The 20716-nt window shown below is 48.6% G+C and overlaps 3 protein-coding genes; 2 read left to right on the forward strand and 1 right to left on the reverse strand.

Moving 5' to 3' along the window:
- Positions 1-1346: 1346 nt before the first annotated feature.
- Positions 1347-5105, forward strand: GSTUM_00010294001 (uncharacterized protein; the record flags this gene model as incomplete). XM_002841197.2 has 3 exons in its annotated part: positions 1347-2092; positions 2174-4119; positions 4185-5105. Exons 1-3 carry the CDS (start codon positions 1585-1587, stop codon positions 5103-5105), a joined length of 3375 nt encoding a protein of 1124 aa, XP_002841243.1. The 5' UTR covers positions 1347-1584.
- Positions 5106-6267: 1162 nt separating this feature from the next.
- Positions 6268-7860, reverse strand: GSTUM_00010295001 (uncharacterized protein; the record flags this gene model as incomplete). Its single annotated transcript, XM_002841198.1, has 2 exons — positions 6268-6774; positions 6856-7860. The coding sequence occupies 2 exons, from the start codon at positions 7858-7860 to the stop codon at positions 6268-6270; spliced, it is 1512 nt and encodes a 503-aa protein (XP_002841244.1).
- A 5261-nt stretch (positions 7861-13121) lies between these two features.
- On the forward strand, positions 13122-13838 carry GSTUM_00010297001 (uncharacterized protein; the record flags this gene model as incomplete). XM_002841199.2 has 1 exon in its annotated part: positions 13122-13838. One exon carries the CDS (start codon positions 13122-13124, stop codon positions 13647-13649), a length of 528 nt encoding a protein of 175 aa, XP_002841245.1. The 3' UTR covers positions 13650-13838.
- Between the last annotated feature and the right edge of the window lie 6878 nt (positions 13839-20716).

Here is a 20716-nt window from a genome sequence, read left to right on the forward strand (position 1 = left end):
ATGTGGCTGTGTCACATGACCAACACAGCCCCATCACCGGATAGGTAAGGAATAACGTAATTTCCAACACATGGGCATCCTCTAAAGGACTCAAAGAGCCGAGGAACTGGGCACTGGTTCATCGTGTGGTGTACGGAAGTGCATTGAGGTGCTTGTATCGTAGCGTTTTAACTCGCTGTGGTCGGTGTGATAATTTAAGCGCTGGAGGTCTACCAAATGGAGGTTCACGTACGGCACTGTCCTTGGTGCTGTACTCGAGTACAGTACTCGGGTACCTTGCCGGCACAGTGGATAATAACTTCTACATTACCGCCCTTTTGACAGCACGGACGTCGACTCTGGCGCGACGATATCCGGATGAAAGGGAGTGGGGTCTTTAGTCACAGGTGAATAAATGGCCTTCTCGGGGTGCAGAGGGTTTCATGGTGTTCTTGGAGGAGCTCAGGTCGGAGGGAGGCCACAATAAAGTGCTGTATTGTATGGTAGTCTACTCGTGGGTAGTTCGAGTTAACTTATGGCACTTCGCCTCGGGGTGCTATTGTGCTGTTGGTAGAGCAGCTAGGCAACTCTCAAGGCACAATTACAACTCTAGAAAAGGAGCGGAAAAATGAATGAATAGGAGTCTAACTATCGCCGGGATTGGTGAATGAATCCCCTTGACCCGCCCATTTGCAACGTTCCAAAAAGCACAGGTCGAAAGTCAGTCTTTGGCCTGCCATCTCCCGCGTTCGCTCTCAACACCCCTTACCATGTCCGGTACCTCGTCATTCGTGGATACCCTCGCGAAATCAGGAGGTTCTGGAGCTTGGTCAGGTTATGCAGATAAGATATACCGTAAATCGCTCACTCAAGCTTGAGCTTCCAGAATCTTTCCTCGTGTGGTTAGGTTATGCTGATACCCCCCCGTATTTTCTTCAACGGTCGAGCTGGGGCGGGGATTGCGGAGGTGAGAGAGGGGTCTGTGAGACCGGGGCTGATTACGTACTACGGTAATTGGGCTTGTGTTCCCGGATTTTTTCTTGTCTTACCTGCCTGCCTTCGAGCCCCACTGTGCTCCCACCCATCACTTTGCCAAGGGCTATAGGACTTGGGGGAGACATGTATGATATGCTGCTTCTGCTTGCCAGCGAAGCAAAGCGGCTGAGCAGAATGTCATGTTGAGTGAAGTGGGGCTGACGAGGACGAGGACGCATTGCTTGTGTGAGAAGACCTTCAGTATTGTATTATCGAGCCCGGACCACCGGTCTCGGGCTTGGAGCGTTAGTTTGCTTCGGGGGGGGGGGGATAAAAGGGACTGAACCTACCCATTCTCCGCTAGAAATAAGAGGACAAGACAGCAGAATTAAGGAAGAGAAAAAAAGCAAGCACTGTCTGACATCACATCAACCGGTAATTTATTGTCGACATTATGCCGATGCGGTGCACTACGATCCATACGTACCGTCATACATCCATAGTCTCTTAAGAACTTTGTATTCCCATAAGACATCTTTTTATTTGTTCGGTTTCTCGCAACGGCGTGCTGTATAACCCGTTTACTTATTTATCTATCCGTCCATCTTGCGAGGTGTTGCCGAATGACCGATGGCCCGGGGCGATATGACTGGTGATAACAGCGTTGGGTGTACGGCGCTGCGATGGGCAGGTTACGAATTCGAGGTGCGGGATGTGGGTAGGGGGTCACCACCGTCCTGCACGGATGCGACGTCCCCGGAAACTCCGTTCCTGGACGGGAAAAGTTGGGATGGGAATAGTTGCGCTTTGGATAGCGGGGTTCAGAGGATGCGGGCGGAAGACAGTGCTTGGAGCGGGGGAGTCGGACTAGGGTTGGGGCTCGGAATTGGAGCTGGAGAAGGGCCGTCAGTGCAGCCACCGATTTCTCCATCTTATCCATTCTCAAGGATGCAGTTGCAGGATGGCCTTAGTCCTGCTGGGTTGAAATCCGTCAGTGAGGAATGTGGGGGTTGGGTAGAGGATGGGATCATGATTCCACCATTGGGTGAGAATGGTGATGATATTTTTGGCATGGATATAGATCTTGAGTTTGCTTTGGCGGGTGAAGATCTTGGTATGGTGGAGATGCCAGCGCTAGGTATGATAATTATGCCATGCCTATCTGACACTAACACCTTGGTTATGCTAGTGGACTTCGGCTAATGCATTTTTGGACTAGTCATGCCAGAGTTCATCCCCGATAACGGATTCAGCAAGCAAGAGGGCAGGCCTGTGCCTTCCCCTTCTCCCTCTCCGGATTTTCGTGTGAAAAGGCGACATACCGATAGTGATAAAACTAATAAAACTACCTGGCATGCAGAACCACTCCCAACTTTTCCAGAGGGGAAATATAACTTCCTAGGGGTTGGATCAAGCGCTCATAGCGCAAGCTTTCTGTCGCCGTCCTTCTCATCTCTCCCAATCTCCTCAACGGGGACAACACCTACCCCGCCTTTAAGTGAGGGTGGGGGAAGTCTGGTCCGAAGGACTTCCTCCAAACGCCGACGTAGCGAGAAACGCTCGTCAAGCAGGTGTGTATTCTGCACGATTCCCGACAGACCAAAGGACAACCAGAAAATATTCCTGCAGAACCTCCCCTGCGAGATACTTCTCCTCATATTCGAGTTCTCTTTCATCTCACCAACAAAGTTCCCCAAGTGTGAGCACCGCCGTAACCTGCCCTCGGGGCATATATCCCGAAGGGCTACAGCCCCGATCTTCACAAGTTCCGAACCTCAACCGGCACAGCCGCTATCGAGCGATCAAAATGGGGCAGCGGCGGCAGCGTCGACGGAGGTGAAAATCGACGAGTCAGATCCCCCGCGATTACCCGATCACCTGAGGATTTACAGTGCAAAGACTCTACTTTATATTTCCTTGACATGCACCCGGTTCAACGAAATTCTCATGGATAGTCACGTCGACGCCACGTTCTGGCGCTCAGCAGCACGCTTCTGTTGGAACTGGCTGCCGGAGAATCTTTGCGATGTACAGGGCCGGGAGGAGTCTCATCAGACTAGCTGGCGAAATCTGGTTGGGGTGTTTATGCGGAGTGAGAACGGGTTGATTAAGCAGAAAGGCGGTGGGAAAGGTGGTGTCGAATCATTTGGTGGGAATAAGGGGTGCGTGCCAGCTACATTATGGAAGGATGAACAGGCTAGAAGAGCGGTGGTAGGTAGCGAGGGGATGAAGAAGAAAAAGAAGTTGTTACTTGTTTGTGCACAACCCGGCCCAGACCAGCTTCAGGTCTTTCCTGATAAGGAGGGGGGGTATACGCTTTGTTTGAGCCTTAGGGCCGGGAAAGATTCTTTTGTCACCTTGGACGAGTATGGGACGTTCGGAAAGAAGCCTGCTCGGCGGCCTGGAGGATTGAAGTGGAGCACGAGAGGCATAGGGTATTTTCCTCCAGATATATATGAAGTCGAAGGGGATCGATATCAGCTTGTCAAGGTTCGGCTCAGGAGAGAAGCGTCCATCTCCACGTTCAGCTCTGTTAAGGCTCATCCCAAGCCAGCAGTCAAAGAGATTGTAACGTGGGACCTGAATTGTCTGCCGGAGTACGTTGCTGATCCCAAAGCAAGCGTTGCCCGATGCACTAGCTGGGAGGGAACCCTAGTGTTCAACCTATTCACCCATGGCGGTGGGGAGGATCAAGATGGTGGTATAGAAGCTCTTATGGACCCCCCGGAGGACCCTCGTATATTTTGTGTGGAATCGCTCGGATACCCTGGCTGTCACTCGACTGGTAAGGCCACTGCGACGCCTATGTCGGAGAAGAAGCGAGGTAAAATGAGAGCGTCGTCTGTCCCACTGCCTGGGGAGCAAGGAACGGTCTACCGCTGGCAGCAACTATTTACATACGATCGTGCGGGGGAATATTCTCCGGCAGTGCACTTGCACTACGTAATTTGTAACCTGAAGTTGAACAGCACCAAAGCTGTGGCCCTGATCCGCTGGAACATCCGAACGACAAAATCCAATGAGGAGCTAGTCGACCGAGAATTCAGGATCGTGGATTTAAAAACTGGAGGTGTGCTCCGAACATTATCCTTCCCGAACCTGTACTGGGATCACAGACATCACGACATGAGTGTGGAATACAACCTCATGAGGCATCAAAAGATGGTATTACTTTCTTTTAACCCTATCGAGACAATCTAGTACTAACACTGGTCCGCTGAGCCAAACAGAGTAGATTATACAATCACCTGGGCCCCGGCGAATCCATGGGCGCTGGCAACCGCTGCACCCGCATCCACACAGACGCCTTTGTACTGACGGAAACCACACTAATCAGCGGCTCGCACGACTACTGCAACTGGGTCTGGGACCTAAGCTCCCCACCACCGCCACCCCCGAATCCGCCACCAGTTTTCACAGCAAGCCACAACGAGGCTGGTCTACACGACCCATTTACGGTCCTCGACGACTTCTACTGGTCCTCGGCACCGGAGCCCGGCAAGGAACTCTGGAACACCAACAACGAGCGTGCGGGATGGTGGGTGCGCACGCCAAACCAGGTGCTATGCTTTTGGCACAACATCTCCATCTCCCCCGAGGGCCGCTTCTTCGCTGTTTGCCGGCCCGGCAAATTGTTTGTCTGGGATCTGCTCAACGGAGGGGGCAACAAGGTCGTCGGATTCACGAATATCCCTCCCGGCGCACCGGCTTCTACGCGTTGGCTGGGGAGGTTATCCGAAAGCGCGAGTGGTCTCAAGCACTTGCTCAGGCATTGGTTCGTCTGGGAAAATGTCCTGCCGGAGCAGGGTCTTTGGCTCCTCTACGATGATTTCACCACTGTATATCTTGACCGCGACGATATTCTTTCAGCGGCTGGATTGGGTAAACGTGCGGAATGGATGTTCCACAGGGAGGACTTTGAGATGTCTGAGGATGAGGGCGAACATGGTCAATGTCAACATGTTCATGGACGACGGCGAAGGTCGGAATTTGATGATGATTGCAGTGAAGGTGATGACTGTGAAGATTACTATGAAACCTCTTCTGACTTTGACGAGGAGGGAGAGGAACACGAAGCTAAGAAGAAGCGGCGCACCGAGGAGTGGGAGATGTTGAGTTTTGAGGCGGAGGAGGATTTGACGTTTAGGTGATTTTTTCTTTCTTTTATTTTTTCTTGTAAGTTAAAAGCTTAGCTTTGTTTTTATACCTGGCATACATGAGTGTTTAGCTTGCATGAATCATGATGAATGGATTGGCTGCGGGAGTTTGAGAGTTTTCTTTGCTTAGTACCGTAGGATAGATGTAGGTATCAAAGTTTTGCCCCTTTGGGGGTTTAGCGCAGCAAACATCTTCGTGTGACTACCAGCGTCCTTGATGCCCCAAGCGCCTCGAGTACCGGTAGTCTAACAGAAAAAAGAGAATGACAGTTCAGGCCGTATCGCAAAAACAGGATGTACGGAGGTATGTACGAGTATGATACCTCCGTATAGAAGAAGTTTGGGTGGAAGTTGGTCTGCGGTATCCGTTCCACGAACAGGATGCAGAAAAGAGAAAAAGCGAAGAAGGAGGAGTAGTCTACTCGTCACTACCACCCCACTACCGTCGAAGGGCAGGAGCCGCATCGCGGGATACCCCTCACTCGACTGACAGTTGCGGTTTTTTCACACCGGCTCGATTTATGATATCACGGCTTTATTGTTTAACTTAGGGAACAATTCTGACATGGGGATCCCCCGGTCGGAACGGCAGGCGTCCGAGCCTCACTATTCTTGGAAAGTGATTTGGTGCTCTGGTGAAGGGGTATATACCATTAGACTATCACCTTCACGGGGATCTAACCCATCGGCAGGAATATTCATCGGTTCCGCTCCTTCCGCAATAGTCTCCTCGCTCTTCAATCTTCTTACTGGCAGCTCGGACTTGTATCATAGTAGCGGTGGGGTGGCTCGTTACGAGTACTACGCAATGGGAGTGTGCAGGAGGAGGGGGAGGGTCGTATGTCAGGCATATCTATCATATCATACCCGGAGCGTGAGGGCGTTAGGTTTTGCGGGGATGCGCGGGGGGGTGGTGGTGTTGGGGTGGTGTTGGGATGGGATGGGGGCTGATGATGTGCTTTGATTACCGGTAAGTGTTGCGGTGATGACGTTTGTTTTTGTTGTGGGGAGGGGAAAGGAGGGTGGACGAAGCATACGGTTTTTGAGCATCCCAGAAGTAGGGAGGGGGATCCAGGGGGGAGGGGGGAGTATTGAAGTTCACTGTTTGGTTATTGATTTGTTTGCTTGATGGACTATATCATTCATCCGCAGTGATTCAGGTCTGCCTTGCAAGCTCCTGCAGCACTTCCTTCACAACCTCCAACTCGTCACTTTCCACTTGCCAGTTTGCCACAGCTATACGTATTGCTGGCCTATTGCTCCACATTGTCCCGGATACATACATCTTCCTTGTATCGTTGATAGCCTTCTTCAGTCTATGGTTTAGTCCATCTTCCTTTGCGGAGAATAGAACAATCACGAAGATATCCCCGATCGGTCCGTTGAGTAGTTGGTATGACCCATGTCCATGTATGAAAGTCGCTATGTTCCGTGAATGCGCAACAAGGCGGCTCAGCAAGTCTTTATACCCGCTCACACCGTAGGCGCATAGGGTGGCGTATACCGGCAGTGCCCTGAAGCGGCGGGAGTTTTCTAGGCCAAGGTTTAGCGGTGATTGTATCCCGTCGGGAGAGGAGGATGGGGATAAGTAGGGGGCTGTATTGACGAATGTTGCTAACAGAACTCTCGAGTCTCTAGTGAAGAAGAAGCCGCAGTCGTATGGCTATAGTAGGGGGACAGGGTTAGGACGATCTTTAAGGGCAAATATTAGAAGTGAGGGGGCGGGGGGGGGGGTACAACATACGACGTTCAGTATCTTGTGCCCATCCCCGACAATACTATCTGCAAGCTCCAAGCCCCGCGCAAACCCCCCATCACCAGACTCCTCACTCCCAAGAACCCTCGCAAAGATCCCAAACGCAGCATCGGTGTGCAACCATGCACCATACTCATCAGCAAGCTTCCTAATCTCTTCCATCCCTCCGTCGAACCGGCCAGTGTTGACCTCACCGAAGCTAACCACAACAATAGAAACCACCCCCTCCGCCTCCGCCCTCTCCAACTCCTCTTTCAATCTAGCAAGGTCAATCTCCCATGGTTTCTCCACTCGCCCGATATCCACCACGTTCCCGCGCCCAATCCCCACTACTGCCGCAGCCTTAAGAAGGCTTGAATGCGCCATTGCCGAGAATACCTTAACCCCCGTAGCCCCCGCCCTAATGCATGCTTCCAGCAAGCCTAGCTCACCAACGCCCCCCCGACCCTCGTCCACCCCGCGCGCGCGTAGTCTCCTATTAAGCACCTCTTCCCTCCCACACGCAAGCCCAAGGACATTCCCCGCCGTAGCACCAGTAGTAATCACCCTCCCCGCCCACTCCCTCTCGTCTAGTCGGAACAATTGACATAGCAGCCGTAACGCCACGTCCTCGACCTCGGTAACGAGCGAGTCCTGGGGTAAGTGCACTTGCACGTTTGCATCTACCGTTGAGACGAGGAGGTCGGCCAGATGCGCTGCTGGGGTGACGGAGCCAGTCACGAAGGCATAGTAGTGTGCGGTTGTTCTCGCGAAGGATGGTAAGAGGGAGAGGAGGTGTTGGGCTGTGTGTTCTAGGCCTAGACCGGTGTGTGGAAGGTGGTGAGTTAGTATTGTGCGGGCAGCGGTGATGGTTTGGGGGTCGGGTACTGGATGCGGGAGGGCCGAGAGGGTCGAGAGGAGTTGGGTGAGGAAATGTGCAGCTGTGGGGTGAATGGGGTTGGTGGAATTCGAGGGCGGGGGAGATCCCGTTTTGAAAACGCTTTGGGGATGCATTGGGGATGAGGAGGTGGTTTGAACTTAACTTATATCTGCATCAAAGGCTCGACTTCACCCCCCCGTGTGACCCTGCTACTGATGGTCTAGCCCTAACTTCATGCGTCTAGCATGGATGTTTGTCGTGCAGGATGCATCGTATCATGTTCGCAGCTATACTGCATGCCATCGTGCAAATGCAATAACAAGCACTTTTAATGCAGCTTTCAGGACTGCATTGGACCCGGAAGCTCTCTCTCTTCTAACGCTGTTGATGTTATGCAGTGTTGGAGCACCATTACCCGGGATAATTCTTGCTCTTAATCAGAGTATAGCTCTGCGAGTGATATATCATGACTGGTTGGTTAGAAAAGTCGAATACCTTATTGAAGATGGTGACTGCTGGTGTCGGTTAAGGGCGAGACGGGGGATTAAAGTCAAGTAGAGAGTCACGAACAGAGAAGACTTCAAGAAGCGATCCAGGGATCTTTGAACATAATAAAATCAAGATAGCATCCTGATACAAACAACCCTCTACTTGGAACAGTAAAAACCGTCATTGCAAGGATTCAAAACTCCTCCAGCTGAATTAGTGCCTACAAAACAAGGTTATTAGATACAAAGGAAATAAAGGATTCATACTGACTTTCCATTGAATTTTTTTCCTTCGGATGTTCTAGGTTCCTAAGATCGCCTAGACTCCCGCACGGCTGTTCCGGGCCCGTACTCGTACACACGATGTCCGATTTACTCTGAGGGAGGTTAATCCCTGCGTTAGCTTGATTAGTTAATTATGCCGGGAATCTTGCCCGACGGAACGATTTTCTTTCAGCACGAACTGTTGAGAAGGGGTTTTTCAAGGGGAATCCATCTTGTGCGGGTGATAACTTGGGAGACGTCGCAGAGATATTAGGGATATCATCCGTTTTGGGTAGGGCTGGGATCATGATTCAGGGGCACTGTATGGAGCTCATCGGTGAGAAGAGTGTTCTCGCCTTCTTCCATTGCACTCAAGAATTCTATATCATTGTTCGCGTCGTGCGTGATCTTCCAAGATTCCAAGAACCTGATGGTGAATGCTGTGATGGCCCCGCTCGCGGCTTGCTCTCTAGCTAGCATCAATAGACCATGGCGTGTGTATGTCGGTATGATTGAGTGGGCTTTCCAGGTAGAGATGTTCATAGCCTTCCATCACAATATCTGCAAGAAACCCGTGAAGAACATGGCTTTGTCATGGCTCTACCATGGGTCGTAATATATCCGGGGATTATGATGCTAAAATAATTTACGATTAAGGGGCCTAGCCTAAGGGTGGACAATTCCGGTGAGGAGCTGAGTTACCGCTCAAAGTGGGTGACTTTCAAATAACCTCGTAGTGATCAAATCTTTTTCCAAATTTTTACAAGTAGACCGACCCAAACCACTCTCCGGTCGGTAGTAGCAGAGTGACTTGTGTTATATATATATCCTGCTGCAAGACTACAGACCACTGGCCGGTATAAGGGTGGAACCACTCTGGAACAAAAGGTATACCGCCGACTATAAAACCCAAGGAGCTATCTCCAGCATGGGCCCCACCAACCGGCCAGGCTCATATCCGCTCGCTTCCGGGCAAATTAGTGCCGAGCCCCCGATGGATTCCCGTGGAGGCAGATGAAGTCCGGAACTTCCCAAAAGAAGACTCAGGAAGGGCAAAGGTACGAAACAGTCCGCGTCCGAAGCTCGAAGGGCGGTGATTTGAGCTTGGCTGATTACTAACACTTCTCTTTGAGGTTACCTTGTGCTCGCTTGTGGATGGAGGACTTGATTTGGGGCGTAGTGTCACTCCACGGACGGGGTTTGATCATCTCATCTAGGGCAGATGGGTATTACGGGGTGATGCTGGAGACTTGGGATCAACACCCAATTGACTTGAGACATTTCCAACGCGATTGTGTTTAATCTGTCAGGTTGAATGATTAATTAAACACGCTGTTGCTGGTTGTGGGAATATTGGCCTAAACATGAGGACATTTTGTGTGCACGGGAGGAACAAGCGCATGCGCATATCGTAGCAAAAAGGTCTCTGTTGTGATAATCGGGATACTGTAGATTGTATCTTCTTGGTGACCCACTTTCCAGGCGGGATAAACAGGTCCCTCAAATACATAAAAACCCTCTCGGATATGTCGCACTATGGGATATAGACATATCTATGACAACCTGTGGTAGGCTGGATGTTGATATCCAACGCAAAAATATGGGTGATATTCGATGAGTGCTTTTAGTGTTTCGGGTAAGGGACTCCGAAATTATTAGGGTTAAAGTTTTTCTTTTTCATGTTTTTTTTTTCACCTCTGTTGCCGGAGGCGGGGAAACCTCTTTCGGCTGATGACCGCGTGTGAGAGTTAAATTTGTCTGCCTCTCTTACCCACGGAAGGCCATGCAGCAACCCTGGCCCTTTGGTGCACGCACAACCACGGTTCTGCAGTCTATCATACCGATGTTTGACAGTCACCGGCTCCTAGTCTGCGTGTCGGCACCACCGTGAAACCCTTGAGAAATGTCGGTTACAGACCTACCACTAGTGCGGCGACATCAAGCACTTGTATGGCTATCATACTCCTTGCCCCTCTCGCGGCTGCTGGCACTGGGGGAACAATTCCTGCCTCGGCCGGGCCAGATACATGTGTCCTCGGTCAGATCATACTCTCGGTCATATAACCGGCAGTGACAAGGAAAATGGGAGCTTGCCATAATGGAATGTGATGAAGGATCTGGCATACAGTAGAAGTATGCGGGGAAGGATCTGTATGATCCGTGAAGGATAAGGGGTATGTATCCTGTTTTCCTTTGTTAGTTGTTTTCATTCATTATCAGTTCTATGATATCTCTCTCTCTACTCGATCGTCTGTACTCCATTTATTATTCTCTTAGTTTGTATCTTTTGTTTTCTAGACTATTTCCCTGTTACATATTCACCTGAGCTCTTTGTACGATACTGCATTCTTTTTGTTGTGCCGTCAAACCAAGTGTTCAAACTGCTGTCCGTAAACCTTGTTGAAAACCCCTGACATGTGCGATTCTGCTATCGCGATTCTTGGCATGGTTCAACTTTCTGATACGGATAGCCACGACGTAGGTTGTTGTGATTATTTATGCGTATATATCTGTCGATAGATAATTTTCAGAATTCAAATTGCTCGATTAAATTCCCGGATTCTTGCAGAAAAGAAAAGAAAATGGTAAATCCTTGCTTAGTCATTAACTTAGACCAGAGAGAGGTGCACGGGGGGTTGATTCCAACTGTCTGGGATCACATACACTCGGATGAACTTTCATTCCTGAAGGTGTGGGATGGCTCAGATTTTGGTTAGGTGGAGGAACCGGTAAATCCCTTTTTGACATTCTTGGGGCTGGGGGGACACCGGCCAGGCACTTCCCCACCTCCCGAGCTTATCTTGCTGGATGTCAAGCACGGACTTTACCAGCGAGGAGATGCCGCTGAGGGGAGGAACAGAGGAATTGCCTATTCGAACTTTGGGGCTCTTGATATTGATAAGGAGCAAAACCACCACCGAGAACCGAGACCCCAATCAAACCATCGACAGCGGACCGCGCGGGGTACTCACTCCTCTTAGCAGGAAGTATCCGAAAACAGGGGTCATGAGTTTTGGTTGGGCGCTCAGATACACACCGACCATTGCCATACACAGTACTTTGCGGATCCCTGATTCCCTCCGGCACTTCTTGCCTGCTGCCAATATGGTACGGTACGGTAGAAGTTTAATTACGGACTCGGGGTAACACTAATGCTGGAGGCGGGAGTGGTACTAGGAGGAAATATATCCTGGTGCCAGGCTCACTCGGCGCGTGGGGAAGCAAAGAACCGACAACAGACAGCTATTCTGCCTACCTATACCATAACTAACGATGCGAAATGTGGCGCCTCCACACTAGAGGTATGGTCGAAGCACCCCTCTCTCCATCTTCGCTATAGTCTACTAGCTAAAGGCGGAGGCCAACCTCGAGAGGCAGATATTCGCGAGCAGGCGGAGTTCCGAGCGAGGTATATCAGATGGGATAGGATTCTGCACAAGGAGGTCTCGTGGTTCTCGAGGATTAGGAAATTGTCTTCGAGGATGCCTGCGCGGATACTGGTATACCAGATACTTCAATTGCAGAAACAGGGCGACTAAAGTGCCCTCAAAGAATAAAGAGGAGAAGATATGGTGACTCTGGAAGCTGTTCCAACTTCGTAATACGGTTTAGTGGAGCAGCTTCCTTTTTCCCTGGGCTTCTTCAATGTTTTTGAGAGATAAATCTGAGCTCGCCAGCACTGCACATTGATATATACTCGTTGGCACTGTACAGTACTGTACTGTACGGTACTCTACTAACGTTACTCGCAAAACAAGCCCAAGGCGTTAGTTAGAACAAGTCTCCTACGTTACTCTCACAACTCAAGTCCGGGAATCTATACTTTCCCTAGAATGCGATAACTATTCCTATCATAATTTGGTCCCAAATCACTACAAACCCATTTGGAGGCAATATCACCCCTCCGCTTCTCCTGTAAGCCGTCCTCAGTTAATTCTTGTCCAAGCCACCTTTTGGCCACTAAAGGCCCACCGTGCTCCTCTTCCAAGAATTGACCCTTTTTCGCTCGTTCCACTTTTCCAGCCGTGGCTCGTCTTTCAGCCCAATTCAAGTCACTTGACGGGTGCAATTCGAACACAAATTAAAATTTCCCTTTTCCTCCTCCAAACATAATTACTCAAGAGATCCTCGAAGGTTTCCTCGATGGCCTCTAATTTATCTTCAAGGCGCCTAGCCTCGTGAGATACGTGGACTCCTCATCTTCGAGGCCAATCCTCGAGGATCAGCCTCGCTGCTAAGTCCTGACGAGCTGAGGGGATTCTTGCGTCCAATGTTATTGGAGGAAATTTCACCGGCCCAAAAAGTGCGCTACATCCCCGGCTATAGAAAACCACTACCCCGGCGAGCAAAGCTAACTACATGAAAGTGCTAAACACACCGATATGCATGTCTCGAGATATATACCTCTAGCGCTAAGCTGGTAGGATAGAGCTTCGTCTATAAGCGAGTGGATATAAAGGCACTGGCGAAACTCTACCGAAGCACAACTCCAATCATCAAAATTTTGACCTTCCAAACTCCCTCCACATATACATCCCCCCTAAGCCTGGACGAGCCATACCAGACCTCTTTCATTCTACATTCTAATATCAACTCGCTCCTCCCATTTCAAACCTTTCGCCCCTCAAGACCCTAACTTTATAATGTCTCTCGGCCTCTCCCAAAGCACAACGGTGCCCGGAACGGGACTGTACGTCCATACAATAACCCGCAAAGGGGCTAGCAACTACCGTCGCATCACCTTCTCCCTAACCACCACAACTCCCCCCCCATCCTCACTCCCTCTCTACTCTCCTCCCTCTCCATCTCCCTCCTCCTCTTCCTCACAATTCTTCTCGACCGGCGTCGGCGGCGCCGGGAACATGAGGCACAAATCCGAGCGCGCCATTTTCTTCTTCGACGAGGAACTGGAGAGGGAGAAGGTTATACGCGAGAACCGTGCGCCGGTCTACTCCATCGGTCGGGGGGGCGCTGGAAATATAGTCTCTGCGGAATCACCGATGAGGACCGGGTCGGATTACTCCATGGACTCGCTATTGTCGGCAAAGAGCTCTATTCAGCCGGAGATAGTAGCTGTGGAGGCCCCGGAAGAGGGGAAAGCTGTTCTAAAGTCTGGAGCTGATAGGGCATGGAATAGGGTTCGGGGGTTTCTCGGTCGGAGGGTGTTGTAAATCTCCTTGCTTTAAGATTTATTCTTTGTATAGATTTCTTTTTTTTTCTTTCTTTCTTCTAATATCGTATGTGCCCTTTATCTCCTTATTCTCTTTCTTTTTTTTCCCTATGGGTTTCCGGACGAATATATGGGGTTTGGTATTGTGACTTGGAATTGGAGTTTTGGTCTTCGGAAATCAGATAGGATATAGTCTCATGCGAATCAAATCTTCAAGATCTGGATAATCCCAAGAGCGATCATACATGGCCGCCTCCACGGTGCCCCTTCTGCTGCAGTGTATCATAGATGGGGGCCGATGTGTCTTACCAAAACACAAATGTAAAAGGGTCACTTCGGTGCGAGTATAGTACAGTTCGTACCACAAGCCAGTCACAATCAATCACTACCTTAAAACCTGCAGACGTAAGATCCCCACAGGTAACCCCACAGTACCGGCACTTATCATAAGATGTATGATATATCATAACATATTATACCTAGCTCGGCGATTTCTAAAACCCCTTTGCCCTAAGACTAGGTAGGGGTGGTGGTTACGAATTAATTAACTCCTTCTAGAAGCCTGTGGGAGATCAACCGTGTGGCTCTCTCTCCACCGTGTCCCACCGGCTTCATCTCCGATTGGCGATCCTACCTGAACGTCGCGTCGGTGCCGAAGCCATCTTAGCCGTTGACGTTTTGCCTTCGGTGTGAGGATCCTCGCAGAGAGGGAGTCGGGAGTTAACACCGGGCTCCCTTATCTCATTGGGGGAGGGGAGGGGGGATGGCGTTGAAGATCGCAAGATTGCCCTTGAGGGGGGCGGTTGCTACAGTAGGGTTTACCCGAGCGATAGCGGACATTGAGAAGACTGAATGAAGCGGGAGACGATGCCAAGTTCATAATACAAAATACTGTACAAGCAGATTATGATACTTTCTCTCTCCCGACTTCTGCATTATCATAACCTCATCGAGGAATCCCCGCCGCTACCAGTATACATACCGTATATGCTCGTCGATACTCACACAAGTATCCGGCATGAAGTACAAGAGCGTTTGAATCTGGATTTAGTATGGGCGCTCAGGCGTGTACTTTACTGTACGAGTACTGTACAGTACCCTACTGTAAATGGACGGATAATTTACCAAATACGAACCCTTGATCCTTGTGATCGGGGTACTCCATACCGGATACTTTGTAAATGAAATATAAACAATATTGTGCTAGCGCTGGTTAGAACCCGCCGGGTTTCTGATACTTAAAAAAAAAATTTATACACGGTTGGTATCCCCCACTGCTTATTGGACCCCATATTGGCGTTATGGCGCTCTTCTGCGGTAATATAGACCCTCCGCCGCATATTCTGTGAGCCACCCTCTCCCCCTCCAAAACGATTCTCGCCCGAGGCAGCATCTGTAGAGCAGGGTCTCGCAACTCACTTCCCCTCCCCCACAACCCCACATCCAACTACTACTACTATTACTACCACTATGATACCACTGCCGCACCCCTCAATCACGCAATTAGCCAACAAATGCTTAAGGGGTCTCCCAATTTACCCCTCAACGCCCCCCACCCCTGCCATATCAGACCCTTGGATCCGTTGTTCCTTGAAAAAAAGGATCCTCGCATTGTGCCGAAGCTCGTTAAGGTGACATTGGGCTACAAGTATGTATAGAAGGGGTCGTCTCCCCACATCTGTTGAGGAATATGAGATTTATGTTGACAACCTCCTCCCTCCCTCCCTTTCCTTTCGCTTGTCCAACCTGTCAACCTAAATTTCCACCTACCTACCTACCGCGGGCGGATGCCGTGCTCCGTACCACCAAGTACCGAAAAGCCAAGTCAAAAACCGCGTCTCCTAGAAGCCGGTACAGTACTCGACAGCTGCACCTACCTACCGTAGCAGGAAGCACCTTAACACAAGGATCAAGAAAATTTGTATGGCAGTTTATGTGTGCACACCCGAGCGCCCGTTCTGGATTCAGACGAAAATGCTCAGGTACTTATTGTTGGGTACATGTGCTGTACTGTACATATATATGCGTGCCGTACGATACAGGAGTACAATATCGGAATCGGATATGCACCCAGCACAATAGAGTTGTCTTCAGCAAACAACGTATGATACAGAGCGGGTATATAATATGTCTCGACATCCACACCGACCCGTTCCACTCCGCGATATTCCGTTCCATTCCGTCCGAAGAGAATGAAAAAGGCGGGAAAAAAAGTGAGGAAGAGGAAGAAGAAGAAAAATCATATCAAAGATACGGTTTTCTTGGGCGTAGTTCATCCCCGGTCCGTCGTTGTGTCCTATATGATGGTGACACAGCGGTATAACCACACCAAAAACGTTGAAGAAAATGGCTATTCTGATATCTACACTGTTTATGTCAACCCCCCCCATCAATTATCATAAATATATCTACAGTATCATAGCTAGGGATCTGAGAAATTCAAAGTTTGCGCTTTATCTGCTCAGTTGAACGGGTGCTTTCTCATTGTAGGCAATTCTACGCGCGGGAGCTCTAAATCTCAGATAACCTTCGGAGGGGGATTTTCTTGGAACCCGTGGAGAAAGGTTCGACACTTGATCAGAAAATTTGCAGATTTCACCCATTCGCACGAACCCCCCCAAATCCGCACGAAAAAAACCCCAAGGAGCCAATATATTTTCTGCCCCTCAACGAACAAATCTCCACACTCGCAGGATTTCGCGATAATGGAATAGCAAGTTATCATGTCCCGAGTGAAAAAGGAATTATGCCCAATCATACAAGTTGTAAAAAAGCGCAGTATAGCAACTTCGAGCTCCGTATGTATATACCAAGTATCATACACAATTATTAACGCACCATAAACGATACGATTCATGCCTATACTTCCCCCACCCCCCGATCATCCCTTGGCATTATATAAAATAACCAAACTTCTCGAAACCACTTATCATTCGCCGGAAAGGAGAAACCCCCCCCCCACCCCACTACCCAACTCCTTTCCGCGACTCTCCTAGACTTGAATGAAGGAGGACATCTGAATATTCCTATTATTCTGGATAGACAGGGCACCCACCCTTCTGGGCGAGCGGTAGGGTGAGTCCTTTATTTTACCCTATCTCGTTTTTTTTTTCCGTTGAGATTTATTTCCTTTTCTTTTTTTCGCGCGGGTGTTCTTGCCCAGCGGATTTTTGTTTGGAGTATTGGTGATATCGCGAATTGAAGGAATCACACCATCGGTGGTCCCGATGACCTATATTACAAGTGACATTATTGCAAGAAAATTCCTCCGTATCCTATCTTAGCAAATTCCCCAAATATTTTCTCCGAATCGCCTTTTGGTCTGATACGGGGCTTGAGAAATGGCTGTATCATAACGGCGCTAGGACAACTAGACTTGGACTCGATGTTTCTCTAAATTAACTTACTAACTAGTTTCTCGTGAGGCGGGCGGTAGCCGCAAAGAGGTACCCTACTGTAAGAGCGGGGGGGGGACAACGACTATCAAAGTCCAGTAAGTATGTTTAGACTCGGAAACTAAAGGACGACAATAGATTATTTGTGTAAATGGGGGGGACCTTGCAGTGCTGGACAAAAGCTCTGGCCGTTCTATCATAATCATTTCTTCATACCACACCTCAAATTCCAAGCCCGGATATGCTCCAGCGTCCCCTCCCGGAGAAAACCCTTCTATTATGCATACCTTGGCACTCAGAAAATTTAATATTGAGGATTAGGGAATATGTCGAGTGTTCTCCAGTGTGTGGCTCGGGCAATGTGACCAGCCTCAGTTCCTTCACGGGATTTACGAGGTGCGCCCCCCGGACGGATAGGTCGTACCGTACGAGTACAGTACTTGTATCATACCCCCTGAATAAACTCAAGGTATTAAATTCTTCTTACATCTTCGAACGAAGGAAACGAACGAGGGGGCATATATTCGGTTGCTTTTTTTTTTTTCCTCCGATTTTTTCTTCAAAGATTGGTGTGTTCACATACTGTCACTCGATACAGGGGGCATTGACTTTGTTGAAAATGGCAGTTAAGTACCCGTAGCTCAGACTGGAGGCTACAGTGGTGTGCGTACCTCTCAGATGAGGACGCGTAAGCAGTGAAAAGTTTTCACCTTATTTCTCTCCTATTTCTTTTCTTTTCTTTTCTTCTCAACCTTCTCAGCCCTCAAGTCGACAACGAACTCCACACCTCTTGTATGAAACTCTCCTCACTCCTTATTCTCTACTCTTCACACACATACAATACAAGGTTCCCTCATTACCATTAGAGCCAACTTAGTCCACTGCGTAAAACCCACCTTTCAGTCATTACTGTTGCAACGACAACCGGTTTTATCCTGTCTGTCGTCCTCAATTTCCAACAGACTTAATGTCACCAAAAAAAAGAATCCAAATCCAACTATACCCTCTGCCCCGGAATTATTAAACTCCAATACAAAGGGGGAAGTAAACTGTGGTATCATAGTAACCTCACGCACACCTTATATGTACCATATTATCATAATATTATGAAGAATCTTGGTCAGTCATCTAAGGTTTTATAAGGACGAATCAGGTAGTGAATTTAGTAACGGTTTAAAGAAAGAAGAAGAAAGGGAAAAAAAACGGCAATTTTTGGTTCTCAGAAGAGGGCTAGTCTCAGATCCTTGGTGCCATCCAATATTAAACGACTCCTAGTCTTTGTGGAAAACTGGGGTAACAAAAGATAATATTGTAAGGCTACTCCTTCCAAATAGGAGGGAACAAAATTTTGATTTGATTTGAAATCGCGGATTTGAGACACGTCTTGGCGGCGTTAATTTTTACTTGGATTATTCTGTATTAATCCAAGTGGGTACAAAATTAATAGTCAAGATTTAAGTCAAGTTGCCAAGACTATTTCTCAACTCATGATTTCAAGATTAAATACGGAGGTATCAGTGATTATTCATGACGGCTCATGGAACGGTCTCATGAGATCATAGCGGCACCCTGCGGGCAGGTAAGATCTGGTATGAAAACGGCAAAAGTAGACAGACTATGAGAGGGAAGTATAAGAGAACTCATTGATTGATCCTCCTCGCAATGTGTTGTATGAGATGGGAGAATTGATTGAAGGGAGGAAAGATTTTGTTCTGCATAGAAAAGCATACAAGCTAAGACGCATTACACATACTACAACTCAGGCATACACCCACTCAGACATCCGCCGAGCATGATAGGGCGATTGTCCATATCCTATAACACTCAACAAAAGTGATAAAAGGAAAACAAAAGAATCTGAAGAGAAGTAGCTGGAGCTGGGATGGTTAGCAAAGTGCAGGAGAGTAACATGTAGGAGAGATTGTGACATTTTGTATCCCGACACGCAATCATCATTTCCAAGAGAAAAGGCTAAGCATATCTTAAACATTGCTCTAATGGAGGAAGTGGCCGGCTACAAGGATACTGCGACCAAAAAGGCAAACAAAGCTAACACTATAAATACAAATATCCCCTCCCCACAATCTGTACCTCACATTTTATGATAATTATTCACCTCCGTTCTGCCCATTTTTTTCGCCTTGGTGTCTGGTTGCTAGTCGGTAGTATTGAGGTTAGTCTGATTCTCCAAACAGCACTTGGTTGTTTTAAGAAATAACGACAAACAATAATAGTGAAACAGCTAAGGGCCTGTTTGGCAAAGCTGTGACTGTCCCGTTCGTCGACCGTTCCCCATACAAAAATGCTTTCCCTTCCATTTTGAAACGGTCAACTTGTATGGGGAACGGTCGATGAACAGAGCGGTCGCAGCATTACCAAACAGGCCCTAAATGACAGATGGCTAAGGAGGGTTAGGGTTACCCTAGACATTGCCCATATGTTTAGTCAGGTTTGAAGTCTGCTGATACTAATATCATAATAATATTATTATGATACCACCACTACTAAAGGCAACATGGATGGCCAGCCGCTCATCGGACCCAAGGTGGGACACACCTTGCCACATGAATAAAAGAATGTGGAATAACGACTTAGTAAACAAATTATGAAAAGAATATCAAGACCTCTTTCAATGTGGTTATCAAGAACCCGGCATTGAGAAGAGAAAGCGGTTCCAGAGAGAATTAAGGTAATATCGCTCCAGAAGGGAGAGTGGTGCAAAATAGGATGGTAACCGATGCCAAAGTGGTGCAGAAGAGGTTCAAATTGGGTTGTGAAAAGTGAAACCAGCGATCTATCCAGGGTTGAGATGAGATTTAGTACGATCAGCCAATAGGGGAAGTGAAAGACCAACCGCTCCTGGATCAGATCAAGAATTATGATGGAAGGAAATACCTGGAATATAAAGAGAATTTTAATTGAGAATAAGGATGGAAAAACCACATATCCGAACGGGATGCGGAAGTGATGTATGTGACAGGCATCTTGATACACAATATCCTCCGGGGTTACTGATACAAGACGTGCTAGAAATAAGCTGCCCGGGCAGAGGCCACCGCATTAGCAGCAACTTAAAATCTACAGGACCGCGAAACAAAGAAGAGGCACGTAAGGTAAACGTTCGGCACAAATTCTCCGATAATAGACGAAGTCTCATCCTCCCATGGGAACTTTACCAGGTATAACCCACCCGAATTCAAGCAGATAGCACTTGCTAGACCATTCCACGTCGGCTCCTGTATCCGTTCAACAAGTTTCGTATCCCATGATTTGAACCCGACTAGAGGGTCACAGTAGGTCAGGATCGGTGGTATCTACATGGCCAAGTAAGAACTATATGTAAAAGAACGGGTTATTCAAGTACCATCTCTATACTGCACAATTATCTTGCCATATAATTGGACCAAGTGTCCAAACCGCTGTCCATAGTCCTGGTTGATGAAAAACCTGCCCCTCCTGCTTTATTTGCCCCTCTCCCTCCCCGCTACACTAGCCCGTGGTGCAACCGGCGGCGGTTGCCCCGGAGCTTGACAAGTAGAGGGGGTTTAACTTGCTCCTCTGTCCGCTCGTCGCGGAGCCGTTCCTCCCTCAACTCCTCTACTCTGAGCCTTAGCTCAAGATGCCTACTGGCCTCTAGCCTTTCCGCCAAATCCCGTTCCTTCAAAACCCTCTT

Source organism: Tuber melanosporum (genome assembly GCF_000151645.1).
Source record: "Tuber melanosporum whole genome shotgun sequence assembly, scaffold_69, strain Mel28".
NCBI classification, from domain to species: domain Eukaryota; kingdom Fungi; phylum Ascomycota; class Pezizomycetes; order Pezizales; family Tuberaceae; genus Tuber; species Tuber melanosporum.